Source organism: Siniperca chuatsi, linkage group LG5 (assembly GCF_020085105.1).
Source record: "Siniperca chuatsi isolate FFG_IHB_CAS linkage group LG5, ASM2008510v1, whole genome shotgun sequence".
NCBI lineage: Eukaryota > Metazoa > Chordata > Actinopteri > Centrarchiformes > Sinipercidae > Siniperca > Siniperca chuatsi.
The window spans coordinates 14,421,884-14,438,232 of NC_058046.1; the positions used below are offsets into that span (position 1 = coordinate 14,421,884).

The following is a 16,349-nucleotide window of genomic DNA, read 5'->3' on the forward strand; positions in this document are numbered from 1 at the left end:
GGTTTTTATTCACTGAAGTGTCACTCGCTTGCTGTTAAGGGCCTCTGAAAAGCCACTGTGACCTACTACATTATGATTACTCATCAGACAGCCACTTGTGTAGCATGAGAGATTTATAATATGATGTTAAGAATTTCTGCTAAGAAGCATTAACGTGCATTTTTAACATTAAGTCGACCCAGACCAGTGGGTTGTTGTCTGTGTTTTGCCTCCTTTCACAAAATTGTAAAGTGTGGTTTTACTTGTATCTCAGGGTTTTGTTCATCTGAGTCTCTGAAAATGGCAGCTCAAAACAGATGACACTCGTTACCCAGCTCCATCCCTCAGCCCTGCTCTGGCAATGTGATGTGGCTGCCTGTTGAACTTCGTGATTGGGCCTTTAAACAACACTTAAGCAGATGCTTTTCTTTTATCATGGAATGCAGGCTGGATAGACAAGATCACACTGGGTGGTTTTTTTTTTACATTACAGGACCCCTGCCACTTCTCTCTTTGCAGGGTTCAGGTGATTAGGGAGCCGATCTATTGGCATGATCGTGCTGCATTAGTTGGAACAATGTTTGTTGTCAGAGCTAAGTAATAACTAATCTTGCATTGCATTAATACAAAGTCTGGAGCCTAAGTAACAACAAATGCTTTGGGAGAGCTCATTTAAATGGCTCAAAGGATGCCCAATTAGCCTACCATAATGAAGAGCTTAACAGTCACTTCTTCATTATTCACAGTTTGTTTTTTCTAAATAATTCATCAGTGCTACGCTGCTGTTCATCTGGAAGAATGGTTTTTCTGTTCCCTCCACCTTTGGTGAATACTTAAGGTGTTTTCTTCAGCTGCAGGTAGCTATTATTTATGGAAAGTGTTGAGGGTTGAAGATATCTTCCAGATTTAGTTCATCCACAAGCCCATTTAAGCTTTGCTTTGGATATCTGTTCTGAGAAAACCTGCTTTTCTGTCACACCAGACTGTATGAGTATGTGTTAGTCTGCTGTCTAAACCAGAAATATGAAGTCTGGATGGTCAAAGTAAGTTTTGTCAAAGGTGAAAATCCCTGCTGTGTGGCGATGAATTATTCATCTCTGTACAGAGCTCAAATACAGTGTATCGTTGACATTAAAAAAGACAAATGGCTGGAGAGCTGATGAGTCATTACAGGGGGTTCGACTGGCAGTAGGGTATATCAGTAATCAGTGGCAGGGATGAGCTGGAAAATCCAATCTGCTAATGTGCTTGATGGAGTGTGAAATGTTAAAGGGAGGCAGCCTCTTGCTGTGTGCCCTTTGCATCTGAAGCCACTCTCATTTTGTCAATAAGATTGAAGCTGCAGTGCGATGACAGTAACTCTGTCTTGATCTCAGCTGTGGCTGTGACTTCAGGCTTTTATTGGAAAATAATTACTCGAATCTCAGGCTGTAGCTCGAGACTTCGCCAGGATCTCTCTTCTAATTATACCTTAGTTAACTTTTTGAAAGTGTAGATAAGCAGACTTTTTTCCCCTCTCCCGCCTTGGGCTCAAATTGCAGTGTTAGGAAATGTCAAGGTAAGCATTTGCTGAGGAAGTAACAGCTGGTGTTGTTTTTACAGAGGAGAGAGGTACCATATTTACACGACAACATGCCTGCATAATACAATTCATCATTCCTTAGTTAGGATTATGCTCTCTTTTTTTCTTCTTAGAAACAGTTTGTCTCAATATTCATGTTACACAGGCTTTGCTCCTTTTTTCCGTGCAGTTTTAAACACACAGTGTTTGGAGGGACACTGGTCAGCATTTGGCAGAAAGGGCTGGTACAGAATGAAACCTGAAAAGTGGTCCTTACACTGTCATCAGATGGTAATCACCTTAATGCAATACACTATTGGCCTCTATTGGAATTCAAATGCAACGTTTGTTACCAAACACAGGCTGTGAAAGGCGGTGCCAGGGTATTGTGATGCATTCCAGGTTTACATATTGGCCAAGCCTTCTCATCCCTCATCATTAGGTCTTGTATAGGGGAAGACTATATAAGCCCAGCGAGGAGTAAACCATGGCCTCACAGTGGAGCTGGCCTTCTAAATATAGGCTGGTGCTAGTGCCTGTTTAGGCTTAGTATTGATGTTTGTGCAGGTTTCAGTGGCAGATGTCGTTGTCTGGTATTCACGAAAGGAGATTTATGGGAATAGTCCTGGAGTATTTGACACCGCAGAGGTCGAGGCTAGGGCATTACACGAATCAATGGGATTTATTTGATTGAGATCTCATGTGTAATCTGACAGGATACGCTGATTGATGGGGGCAGTCTGAGATGAGAAGGATTATGATGGTTTAGATTAACTAAAAAAAATCACTGACGGGGGGAGTTTGGACTTTATCACACATCAAATATGTTGAGTCCAACATTTCATCAAATGTCTCTGTCATACATTCACTTTAGTCTCATTAGTTTGTAAAATATACACACACAGATTTTCACTTAAACGCCTACCATTTGTTGTTTTCTCTGACTAAAAAGGGACATATGAACTAGAACAGCAACTAAAAACCCTACTACTATTACCTTACAATTCTACGTAGAGATTTTTTATTATAGCTGCCGCTGTTGTCATTTAGGTAATGAATAATGTTTGGAAAGAGATGAAGCACTGTACTCTATGGTGATCACTTGCCATCTGCCACATTCACTGGGTTTTAATCTACAGTACAACACATGAGTCTCTCTGTTTGTACTTCATATCATTACAGCGCTCTGTATCTAGATGAGTTTATCACCTTTCTTCATAGCCTGTCCTCAATCCCAGCCTAGAGTTGTGTACAAAAGATTCCTAAAACCGTGTGTCTGTGGATAATTAAAGCCAGGAGACAAGGGGATTAATTCACAATCCCTGTGAGTCTTTCCATAAACCTGCAACAGCGTCTCCAGGACGACTGCTGTGCCCGGGGGAAATGAGTCCTAATGCCGCCGGGTCGTGCATTCGCTCACTTCAATCTCCACTGTTGTCTGAAAACAATGACACTGCGGATTAAACGGGCTGTCTTCAGCACAGTGGTGGATGATTGGGCAGAGCGCAGCCCTCTGTGAACCTCATGGGGGTGGGAGAAAGCCTGCACCTCATTATTTGGTCACAGCCTGCACATAACACTTCTAATATGTGCAAATTGTCACTACATGGGAAAAGAAACATCCTCCAATTGTTGTTCAATTTTCCTCAGTCAATATGGAGTGAAAAAGAGTTTCATAGAATTGTTCTGAATACTTTTTCTCAGCGCTTATGGTGTTTTATGACAGCAACTTGGAATTAATTGTTCAAGTACTCCCTGTTCTTTTCAGCGTTCAGCCAGTTCTGGGAATCAAATAAAAAATGTGAAGATAAAAGAGAAAAATGTCCTTCTGCAGTCAGCCTATCCATCCTATACTGCGCGACATCTGGTAGCTTCCCCTTATCAGGGGTGTTTTTGGCAGTGGCTGACAGTATGAGAGCTGATTGTGAGTAGTCTGTTTTGTGTCTCAGGGATTTGGTTGAAGTGAATTAGTGGGGATTTTTTTGTGAGCACAAATTAGAGGATCCCTTTGACCTCTGGAATTTAAACCTGTCCTCTGTGCATGCCCTGTCTTGCCAGTAGTGGTCTACACCTTTTCTTATTGCTGTCATTAGCCTCTAATCCCAAACACAGTCATTCAGCTGTGCATGCGCTTCGACCTGCAGGGAGGAAGACTGGCCTGCATCTGCCAAAACCAACTCCAGATTGTGTCAGTGATACTCTTCTGGTGAAAAGGCATACGAGTGTTTTTTGTCTTTAGTTTCTATTTTGCTTTTCACCCCTTTCTCTCTTGTCTCAGACCTCTGTCAAATTTTATAGGAGTGCAGGAGATAAAAGACATTTCCTGTGGATGTGGATATTTTTGTTGCGGTCTAAACGATAAAAAAATAAAAACTCTACCTCAAAACTAATAACAGTTCATCTACACATGATGAAATTTTCTTGTGTATTTCACAATGAGGGTAGCTTGTATCAGGGTGACACATTGAAGATTTACACAACCACTGTAAATCACTCCCATTAACTTTACAGTTTAGTGGTTCTCCCGGCTTCTTACCCCTCTGGGTTGGTCTTTCTTCCACCACACTAACCTCCAAACACACATCAACAAGGCTGTCATTTTCTTTCTGCTCCACATCTGCCTTCCTTATTCAGAGCTGCGGTTTGGGCAGAGGGGATATGCCTTCTTCTTCTCTTTGTTGTCCTGTTCAGACACAGATTACAGTGCCACCCCTTTGCCTTTCTCTCCCCTTCTGCTTCGCCTTCTCCTGAATGCCCCAAAAAAAAAAAAAACTCCTGCATACATGCCGGGCCATAAATTCTAGAAACTTGCTGGTGTTAAAAGCCTGTAAAACTGAGCGCCTTGTCTCTGCGGAGAGGACTTCTAGCTTATCCTCCACAGAAATGGGGCATTTAGTAAGGAATCCCATAAAGCACATTCCTCATTGGCCTCATTAAAGACCTATTACTTGTTCAAGGTGCCCCATATTACTTAATTGAGACGGTGTCAGTGTCTCACTGTATCATATCTTATAGCTCTCACTAACTAAATGGCGCCAAAGCACACATTGTGAGTTTTTTTGTTTGATAACATCTGGACTGAACATGGCTCAATTAATCACGTAAACAGTCAGGTTTCTGAGTTCATACTCTCTCTTCATTGCATGAATCTTACGAGCCATATGCAATAAGTTGCTTACATTTCCATCCTATAATTTGGAGTCCAGACAAGGCGACCTTCCTGTTATCCAAACAGACATACTGCTGTTTCACAATTCTATTTCTATTTCACAGCAAGGAAAGGGTAAACAGAACATAGTCAAGAAAGGAATGAAATAAATATTTTTATATGTGTGAGTTACATGCTCTAGGCCTTCCACAAGTGCTTTGACTGGGCCTCCATGCAGCCTACTCAGTCTGAGCGGCAGGAAAAGCTTGAGGCGACTGGGCGGCTCAGACTGATGCGCCATATTGTGGAGTTGCCTTACAGTTGTCTGACATGTGCCATCTCTGTTTGTCTGTTTCAGCTGCCTTTCTGGGAGACATTGCTCTGGATGAGGAGGACCTGCGATCTTTTAAAGTGGACAGAATAATAGATTTGGCTCAGAGAACCGTTCTGACGGTTAATCACACAGACACAGGTAACAACAACAGAACCATTGCTTCAAAGATTTACAGCTTGAGGTGAAAGTTCTCATTAGAGCACTGAGGCATAGTGTTTTGGCTTGTCACTCTAGATAAAATTGCAACAAAACACCTGAAATAGAACATGGTTCCCACATTTAGTTTCTCATTGAGGAATAATTCTATACACCGACATTTTACTCTCTAACACTGCAACTGTCAAACCCCTCAGATCATCTCCAGCTAAGAGTCAGCAGCAGCACCTGTCGGATGGCAGCTTTGTGTTTTTCATGAGTTCTCTTTAAATGTTTATGCCTACAACTGTCATGTTATCGCTGCAAATTGCTACACCTGTATCACAGTAATTGCTGAGCTTTGCCAGGTTAAATGTTGTTCTTAAAATGAAAAGCAGTATTTAAGCAACAGCTGTGAGTTTACAGGGACCAATAGACTTCACAATCCTATAAAATATAGGTGAGTCCGTTTGCTGTTTTTCACTCGAGTTAATGAGCATGTTGAGGAAAGGAAACATTTTGCAGCATTAAAAAATAATTTCAACTGCTCTTATAATATCTACTCAGTAAGATTGATTTTCAGACCTCTGAGGTAGGGAGTTAAGAGTGCCTCGTGGCTCATAACTGCAACAGAGACAGACTGTGTGTACACTCATCTCTGAATATCCATTTGTCCACTAGAGCAGGTTAGTGACTGCACATCTAATCATTGTGTAGTGGAAAGGCTACTCTAGTGTTCAAAATGAAAAATCAGTGCACTTACAAACACATCAAGCATGGGCATAACATTTATTCACAGTAAAGTTTTGTTCCCGTGTACCTTCCTCAGGCTGCACAGACAATCTGTGACAATCTGTCACTTCAGTATATATAGCCTTAGACAGGTGTGGATCCTAATTAGTAGTCAAGATAACCTTTACACATTATTGTTTCTACCTTATTAGGTCACCCCTGAGGTCCTCTTAAATCCAAAGTACATACAAATCAATTAAATCTCCAAGAGTTGAACATTTCAGTCATAGTTATGAATCAACACATTAAGTATCATAAAGGACAGTCCAAGTATTGAATCTAAAGTAAAATAATAATGTTTTCGTATTCTCCACTCACTCTGTCATGATTGGTTCTCAGTATATGCACATTATTAAAAAGTGCTGATTATTAAACAAGCCATCCTTATTTCAGGAAACAAGACAAATCATCATTTTCATGTATTCTATATGGTGTCAATGAATTCAATTTGTGGATTCAAAAGATTTCTCAACACTGTCATGTCATCTCACTGGGCATCTCATTAACTTGTTCACTTATCATAAACCTGAACACAGCAGCTGTATGTTTAACTTCTTTTTTGCTACAGGTGTGGTCATATCTCTTCACCTGATCCGAACTGTTGGCTGCCCTACATACTGTAAATCAAAGAGCAGGGATATTTGGATAAATAAATAACACGATCGTAATAATAATAAGAAAACAATTGACCCTAAAAACCTTCCCTGTCTCAACTATGAATGAAGGTGGTAGATTTAATCATATTATTGTAATTAACACATCTTCCACAAGTTTTGTCTCACCAGCACTCTTTCTTATCAGTTAACTGAGCAGATTTGGTTGTTATCAGACTTTTCATCAACACATGCACAAGTGTACGTGCTAATTGATCTCACCAGGCTGCTAAGATTTACTCCTGCAGACTGAAATTCAACAGAACACATTGTTCCAGCAAAAAAAAACTTCCTGCAAACTGTGGCTTGCATGTTAATCAAATTTAGTAAGAAAAGATGATTATTGTTATGGAACAACGCTTGTGCTGGATATACTGAAACCAGATGTACGATTTTTTGTTTCTACAGCGATACTACATGCTGTAGTATAAAGAGCAACTTTATTGTGTGACCGACAAGTTTCAGCTTGTGGCCCTTCATCAAGGTCATCCAGGTGGTGTCTCACAATAAAGTTGTTCTTTATACTAAGTGTTGCTGGAGTTTTGACATTGTCAGACTATTTCTTTTCTCCATACACCATTGAAGTAGGTGAAGTTGTGCCAGAAATCCCTACTCTACTGTTTCTGCAGCGATCACATAAAACTCCACGATGGATAGAGGTCAACATGTTAATTGTTTCAATAAATGTTAAATTAATCATGTATTAAATCCTGAACCAGGGACAAGCATCAATGTACCATGGGGATTCTGCAGGTTTTGAAAGTGAAACGCACCTTCACCCAAATATGAAATGAAATCAGCTGAGTCTTTATGTGGAAAGAAAAGCTGCATTGTCTCAGCCCTCTAAAGCACATCAAAGTTATCTATCCCTATCCTAAACATCTTGGTCAAATGGAAAAAAATAGAAGGAACAATATAAAGGTATAGCAGCACATCGTCTTTTTTATATAACTATTAATTGTATGACTTAAAATCTTGACTTCATCCCAACACATCCATTAAATACCTGCACTGCACGAACTATATCTAAAGGTCTTTTGTCAATAATTCTCAGTCTTGGTTATCAGACTGCTCAAGTTTTCACTCCTACACACATTTACTGATCCTCCTAATAAGGAAAGGAGTCTACTTTTATAACAACGGATATATTTTTGTGTAATGATGTAATGTAGCATGCATAATCAAAAGTCAACACAGAGAAACAGAGAAACAGTTTCTCTGTAGTTCACCATATTTTCTGTTGAAAGGGGATGTAGCTGCAGGAAATGACACATTGGAGCATCACTTTAATCCTTAATTAGATTGTCTAGAATAAAAATCTAAATGTTTCTTTGACATTTTAACTTGATTCAAACAATAAGACACACCATTGTGTCACTCTCTGATTGTATTTGTTAATTTATTGTTCTAATGACTTAATGCCGAACATAAAATGCCAATTAAAATAAAAGGATTATTTCACTGGATAAAACCTTTCTATTGTTTTAACCTGCTTCATTCAGTAAATCAACTGAAAACCAACAAACAACATATGTACTTGCCATTATTTTTTTATCTTTGGGATAAACTTACCCCTGTTCTGCAGCATAATGCAGTATAATAGGGTGATGTGCTATACGTGGTTCACATAAGGATTTTTTTATTATTATAATCACCAGGTTTAGGTGGGAGCTTAGTCTCCATGGTTACTCTGCATTTATGTGCGTTTGAGTGACATTAAAATGGTGAAATTAATTTGAAAGAAGAGAGAATTCCACAACAATGTTATTTGAACAAATGTCTTTTTAAGGGAGTAAATGTAATTTCCTAAATGAGAAATAATAATTAATAATAATAATTAGAATTTCTGAATGGCATCAAACCATGTAGTTTTAAGATAAAATGTTTCCTTTGTCAGATGAGCAACTATCCAAGGGGAAAGCATATTTCTTTATAAAAATGTTGGCGAAACATTTGCTCCATCAGACCCAGACATGAATTGAATCATTTATGTTGTTGTTTCTGTTGTCTTAATTTGAAATCTTCAGGATCAACCAATCAGAGTAGCCAAAATAGGCAAGGTTCACGCCGCAGGAAAAGGGCTGCCACCTCCAGACCTGAACGTGTTTGGCCTGAAGGTGTTATTCCCTATGTCATCAGTGGTAACTTTAGTGGTAAGTAACAATCATTTACTGATCCTGATCCTTTTTGAGGAAGACTCACTCCTGCTTTTTTAACAAAGAATATATTCATGTACAAGATTTAATGCTGCATGCATAATCTAAAGTCAACATTTATATCCTTTAAATATCACAAATTCTCAAAACTATAAAACATTATTCCTGGATGGGATTAAAATGACAAAAAAAACAACATGTTGATGGTGTTTTGCTTCTGTAATTCACCATATTTCCCTTTGAAAGGGGATGTTGCTGCAGAAAATAAAGTATTTAGGCATCATCTTTAACTGAGACGAATTCCTAATTCCTCCAAAATGAATAAAGAAATAAAAACATACACTGCTGTAACGTGTCATCTAGTCATGTCACTTTAATACTTTTACTTTTAAAAAACTTTGTATGATGGCAGTTGTGCTGGGTAATTGTTCAAAAGCAAAATAGGTAGTGCAATTTTTATATAATAAATACAAGATTATGAAACTTTGGAAATATTATTAAAAAGGTTTACATTATGTTGGTACACATCTCATTGTGACTTCATTTCCAGTAACTCTCTATCCAACTCCATGTCTTAAAGCTGCTTCCAGGTGTCCCCTTTTCTATTCATCTCCTCTTTTCTATAAAATGCTGTGTGTGTGTGTGTGTGTGTGTGTGTGTGTGTGTGTGTGTTTTTGTTCACCCCACTGATCTTACCTTCTCTGTCATCCTATTCAGGCAGCCAGCGGGCTATATTCCGCCAAGCCATGCGGCACTGGGAGAAGCACACCTGTGTGACCTTTATTGAGAGGACGCAGGAGGAGAGCTATATTGTCTTCACCTACCGACCATGTGGGTGAGTCAGTGGGGTTTTTAGCTCCCACATGAAGGAACTGAACAATGGTCAGCCTCTGTTGAACCTTCGTTATCTACAGCTAATTATTTAGCGCCTAAGTACTTGTCCTTGCCTCCTGCTCCGCAGCCTTTCACCATTGTTCATCCTCTGTGTTCGCAGTCTGTGTGAGTTGCTATTTCAGCCCCCTACCAGTCCTGAGAGACAGCCATTCAGTGTCAAGGAATGTTTCCTGTGCCTCATCATTCCACTGCATCAGTCACTGAGAACTTGTGTCATACATGGTGTACAGAATTGCACCCAAGGGAGAGACTTCCTCATCCTCTCCATAACCCTGTTTAAAGCACTTGTCTTAAACAGATACTCAGGGGAAGAGCTGGTTGTGGCAGTTGTTGTTGCTAAGCGACTATTGACAACCTGTGAGGACATGCAGGGCTTTTTTATTAAATGAGAAAATATTTTTAAATTAAAGCACTTGCTGCTGTTGGGAACGCAAACCAGACAAACCTATTAATTTGAGATTTTGGGGGAAAAGAGGCCAATGCTGTTAGAAGAAGTATTAGAGAGGTTCCCAGGGGACACACAAACCTAAAATGTTCCCAGTTCCCCTGTTTTAACCTCACACAGATTTAGACCACAAGCTAGAACCATTATGTCATTACACACAATATACCTCTCCCACTGATATGTATCATTCAACACAAACAGCTCAACAGAAAGCGGATGCAGCTCATAAAACTGAACTTTTTCCAGCCAACTGTTGATAGCCATTTTTAGCCTGGTAACTGGCCTCTGGAGCAACAGGGATGACATTATCCACGCAGGCGGCAGTGGTTAGCAGTGGGAACGCTTGACTCTGCTACATATTCAGCAGGCCCCCATCTGTCCTGTGCAAAGTTCAAGGCGTGTCTCAGGAGAGCCTGGCTGGGCTCGCGGTAATTAGAGAGCGGCTGTCTGGCCCACAGGGCCGTGATGTGTGTGCCCGTCCTCCAGACTCCCACACTGAACCTTTCATGTCACGCTGAGATGGAGCGCTGCAGCCAGCCAGCTTCCACCGTCACTCTCAGCGTTTGCATTGGCAGACGGATGAGTGAATGTCACTGCTGTATGTGTGGATGACGGGTCGCCTCGTACAGCTCTCCTGAAAAACAGATGAGAGGTTGTTAAGATAATGTCGTTCTCATTACAAGCTTCATTATATACGCACAGAGCATGTTGAAATATAGGAGCTAGTAGACATTATAGAGCCAGAGACACATTCCTTCTTCTTCTCTCCTGGGAAACATAACTTTTTTTGGCCTCCCTCTGTAGTTTCCACTTACTTGTTAGTGATTTTTTTCATTTACTAAAACATAAAATCTAGTCACTATATTTTGGCTTTGTTAACACTGCCTCTGTTTGCGTGTGGGTGTGTGTGTGTGGCTGCTGATTCATAGGTGCTGCTCCTATGTGGGTCGTCGCGGAGGAGGCCCCCAGGCCATATCCATTGGGAAAAACTGTGACAAGTTTGGCATTGTGGTGCACGAGTTGGGTCATGTGATTGGATTCTGGCACGAACACACGCGGCCTGACCGAGACGAACACGTCAGTATTATCAGGGACAACATTCAACCAGGTAGGAGCACAGGTCTCACACAATCCCTCAGCAATAATGTTGGAAAGATGCAGTAAGAGACAAAATAATAAAAGTAACACATTTGTACACACAGAGAGTCTGGGCTAAGATGGTAAAAAGAGAAAAAAAAAGAAAACATCACTGGGGTATACGTCATCCTCAACCTGCAGATTTCTATTAAAGCAAGTGTTACTAGAAGTGGTCAACCGCATATAAACGGCTAATCGTTACTGTCAGTATCCAGGCCAGCTTTTTGAAATTTTTGTCTGTAAAATATCAAATGTTAAAACCTTTGTCATCCTAAAATGCATAAAATATCACTGGCAAACCGGCTGTGTCTTGCACTAATGCAGGTGGTTCATTTGTATCTGTAATCTCATTGTATGATACATTTTTTGGACTGAGTAGAACTGTTTTCACCTTTGACATACATACATATGGTTGCACAATATGACTCAGTTTCATATTTCAACTGTGCTTTTCCCTTTTTCCTTTCACAGGACAAGAGTATAACTTTTTGAAGATGGAGCCGGGGGAGGTGGACTCTTTGGGAGAAGTCTATGACTTTGACAGTATCATGCACTATGCCAGGAATACATTCTCCAGGTAGGAGCCAAGCCAAGTTCCACTGCATACGCCCCAGACAAGAAAACTAGTCTGAGATCAATTCAGGCTGAGCTGTTTCCCACTCTGCTGCAACCTTTTAACCCATCATACTGTTTTCCATTTCTGCTTATATAGTTCTATGACTATATAGATCTGTAATGCACCAGGTCTGTGTCTGTGGGCTGCTGCTGAGTAATGTGGCAGGATTCCCAAAGCTTGGGAAGAAGAATGAAACACTTAATTCTCCCCAATCATAAATCACTAGAAAACTAACGTGTAGCCTGAGGACATCAAGGTTAGAAAAGGCTCACTGTTCCTTGAATGTCTGTCTTGGATCTGAATTGTTTCCTCACAAACTGGTTTCTTTGGAGAAGGTGGGTCTTTTGTGAAGTAGCTCCTACAAAATCTTCTATTTTAAACTAAGGACTCTCCTCTTGTCTACATTTCTTTTTGGCTGGACTATTTTTTTTCAACAATCAATGCTCACATTGCCTGGGGCTTCAGGGAGACTGAGGGAGCACTAATGTTATTAATGTAATATTTGGACAAGATTAAATTGCTTATTTCTGTATTGGGAATACTGAGGGGAAAAAATAATAATACACTTGCGTGATGTAACTCGTAGCAAGACATCTGACGTGTCCGGTTCCATTTAGCTTCTTCCTGTTGGACCCGGAGTGGATCAGAGTAGATTTGTCAGCTTTACATCTAGTTGAGTAGTTGCTTCATAGGTTTTACCTGTTATGGCATCTAGAGCAGTATCCTTTGCACTTTTCAATCTCATTCTGGCTTTCTCAGCATTAGCAGTATGGCAGTAGGAATACAAGCTCAAAATATACTGTAAGCTAAAATTATTAAAATCCAATGTCTCTGAAAAACTTAAAATAATCCTGCATTATATATTTTTTCTTTAAAGTGATAGCCAAGTTTTTGTAGCCATAGTGAAAGTGTTTGTCTGTGATGTGCCAGCTCCTTCCCACAGCCTGTTCATAGGTTCATAGGTTTTACCTGTTATGGCATCTAGAGCAGTATCCTTTGCACTTTTCAATCTCATTCTGGCTTTCTCAGCATTAGCAGTATGGCAGTAGGAATACAAGCTCAAAATATACTGTAAGCTAAAATTATTAAAATCCAATGTCTCTGAAAAACTTAAAATAATCCTGCATTATATATTTTTTCTTTAAAGTGATAGCCAAGTTTTTGTAGCCATAGTGAAAGTGTTTGTCTGTGATGTGCCAGCTCCTTCCCACAGCCTGTTCAAATTAAGGCTCTTCTTCTCTGTTCCTGCGGCTTTTGCAGCAGCAGCAGCCCCAGTAAAGCAGCATCGGTCCTGGGGCTGACCTAGCCCAGAAACAGTAGCCCTGCTGCATCACAAAAAAATGTCTGCACGCCACTTTCAAGGCTATGTGAATCTTCTCGTAAAAGCTGTGCTTTCATACTATGAACCACCTCATTATGCTCCTAAATTCCCTTTGAAGGGGCTTTGATAAATAGTATCACAATGTTCACCCTAGGCTACTGCAGGAACTCAGATTTATTTCCTATGTTTGCCGCAAAGCTTTATAGCACCTACATAGCACTCAGGTGTTATAGTACATGCCTTGCTACTAAATGCCTTATGCACTCCAAGCACAATTTAGGTCAACTCCTAATAATCACCTACATATGGCAAGCAATGGAGAAGTGGAAATGTTATTGTCTCAATTTTGGATTCCCTTACATATGTAGGAAAAGTTCTGCCAAATTTCTAATACTCCCCAGGCTCAGTAAATAGATTCACATTACTCTACATTTGTGTATCTTAGAGTTAGGTAACAGTAGGACAGTAGGTAAATAACTGATAAACATAAACTGTAAACTGTGGAGAACCAGATGAAACCAAATTTGGTATTGAATTTGTTGGATACTGGAAACATGTTGTATAGAGTAACTCCCATTTGTAAAAGCAGAACTGTGAATGTTTCATGCTTACTCATTTAATAATTCTACTTAATTTTGTCGCCAGCTGACCTCATTCCTTACTCCCTGTCAGATGCTACAGGAAGCCCCTCCAGATGTTGTGCTGTCATTCAGCAGTACACAGGGGTGTTGCAGCATCAGAGGAAGGATCTTACAAAAAAAAGCCCCATGACAAACACTGGTCAGTCTGGGCTCTTACTCTAGTCATCTTAGGCTGTGGTTAATTTGAAGTGTTGTTTACCAGCTGGGTGACTGCAAAGCTTAATTAGTTGACTCAGATTTATCTTCTGGCTCATTGTAATTTCAAAAGCAAAAGCAAAGTGGCTTCTCGACAACCTGTCCATGTACATTAAATTATTTCATAAACTGTGACAGCCGAACTTTACATAAAGTCGTATAAATATTATGGTTACCTCCTACTGCCATGTGCAGTATATGACCTCAGTTTTGTTTATTAAAACTGCATTTTGACCCTTGCCTCTATTGCATAGAAGCTTTCAGATAGTTGCAGAAACAGTCACTTCAATTATGCAATGTTCTACCTATAGCAGGAATAGTTTTGACAGCCTTCAGTAAGCCAGAGTGGGTGTAATGTGATCTATGGGCACACATAAGTCAAAACAAATAACAAGTGAGCCCAGACTATGATCATAACTACCTTACTCTGATATGAGAACCAGCTGTTGGCTGTCCTGTTGTTCTTACTTGGCCCTCTATGTCAGCTGTATATATATATTTTTTCCATTTTCCCCACCACCAGCTCTCCCATGCCCTGCATTACTCTCTCAGTGTATGGGCCTCTTCTTAAATCAACTACCATGCTCTTGCGGCAAACAGATTCTGGGAAGCAGAGAGGGAATCTTTGTCTAAATGGAGGCTGGGGCTGGGTGTAGGCCAGAAATGCCTGTCTGGCCCTGTGCATCCAAACTGTAGGTCGAGAATGCACTTCACACAGAAGGGAGCTGAAATACTGCACTTTTTGTTTTGCAGAATTAGATTTTGCTTGGTTTTAGTGTTTAGAATTATACAGGCAAACAGGAAAATGCATCTGGTATGATACAGAACATGAAACATCCTTTTGGTGACCTGAACAAAGTCCACTGCAGCTGATAAATGTTTGTTTAAATGGAAGGCATTTTAGACTATGGTTTTATCTCATATTGGATTTCAATCAGATCAGCACGTAAAGAAAGGACATCCATTTACTTGCTGTAATTCTTAGGATCTTAAAATTCGAAACTCCAAATTTGTGGTATGCACTACAGCCTGCTGCACGACGGAGTGGCCCTGCCCTAAGTATGTTTATGTCGGGTAATCCACCCTGTTTTGTTTTCACTCCACTGTTTATACTGTTGCTATCCTAATTCGTGGACCTGTGTTGATCAATAAGACGGTTTAGACATGAGAGAGGAATGGCTGCCACTGCTGGGGGAACGTTTCACAGAGCCGTATTAGCAGACAAGGGGCTCCTGTTAGCTTTCCACAAGTCATTCCAAGCACTTTTTCTTGAGCGCTGATTGGCTGATTTACCTGTGCCAGTATCTTTCTTTGTTACCCCATTATTAGTCGGTGTGTTTGCTCGGTGTTTTACAGTAAATCACCGTGGGAAGCCAGGGCCTTTGCCGCGGGTGTTGTTCGGAAGATTTCATGGCTTGTCTTGATGTTTTGCTGTGTCTCCTGGGGACATGCAGGGCTGATCCCCATGCTTTTTGTCTTGGGCGTGTTACCCGGCCCACATCTCTGCCTACCCCCTGCTTTGCTCGAGATAGTTTTCAAGTCTTGTGCATGGAGCAGTGCCAACTTAAATAGAGACCTGCCAGTGTGCCCTTTGTCTGCTCTGACACTGGCTGGAGTGGCGTTTTTCACAGACAGCCAGCATACGGGCTCCTGGAAGCTCACAGACAGGCGGGCAGGCAGAGTCTAAACTGTTAGCTCAGGCTGCTCTGTTTGCACATGCCTGGCGTTGATAGGCATGTCGCCATGGGAACGGCCAGGGAGCCAGGCCGTTGCTCGCCAATACTGGAGAAAAATGGAGATGATAAACTAGCAAAGTGTCAAGTGAGACAGCAGTGTGAAAAGAGTCTTTCTGGACTAACTGTTCTGATCTGCCATTTTTTTTCAAAGCTACGTAAATGTTTAACCTGATTTTACAGTTTTCACTTTGGACTTGAAATGTGGCTGTTGTTCACATCCCTACCTTTTACAGCTTGTGCAATTTATTTTGATTGCTCAGTAACTCTGGAGAAGGGTTTAAGCTCTTAGTTTGGGTCCACCTGTAAGGCAGACATGTGTAAAGAATGATGTCAGCATTAACTTCAGAAACAGGCTGTGTGACCTCGACCTCAAAGGAAGACTGTGATAAGTGACTGCAACTGTCCATCTGTTGCATTTTAGCCAGAGACGAGTAGATCTGAAAGAATCAGAAAGTAAACATTGTTGATTTTTTTAAAAAACAAAATAAGAAAAGAAAATTAATGACATGAGATCTCCAACCTACACACTTTTACATTCATATATGTATGTTGGTGGAAGATGGAGAAACATTTGGTAACTGAGATTTAAAAAAGCATAGACAAGAG

At 40.5% G+C, this 16,349-nt stretch overlaps 1 protein-coding gene across 2 annotated transcripts in view; it reads left to right on the forward strand.

The window, feature by feature from the left end:
• bmp1a (bone morphogenetic protein 1a) overlaps positions 1–16,349 on the forward strand; it is a 32,338-nt gene that overhangs the window by 3,534 nt on the left and 12,455 nt on the right. For both annotated transcript variants that reach the window (XM_044197965.1, XM_044197966.1), the window contains exons 2-6: positions 5,047–5,160; positions 8,630–8,755; positions 9,476–9,593; positions 11,027–11,205; positions 11,706–11,811. In XM_044197965.1, the coding sequence (XP_044053900.1) occupies positions 5,047–5,160; positions 8,630–8,755; positions 9,476–9,593; positions 11,027–11,205; positions 11,706–11,811 (643 nt within the window). The remainder of the gene's footprint in view (positions 1–5,046; positions 5,161–8,629; positions 8,756–9,475; positions 9,594–11,026; positions 11,206–11,705; positions 11,812–16,349) is intronic.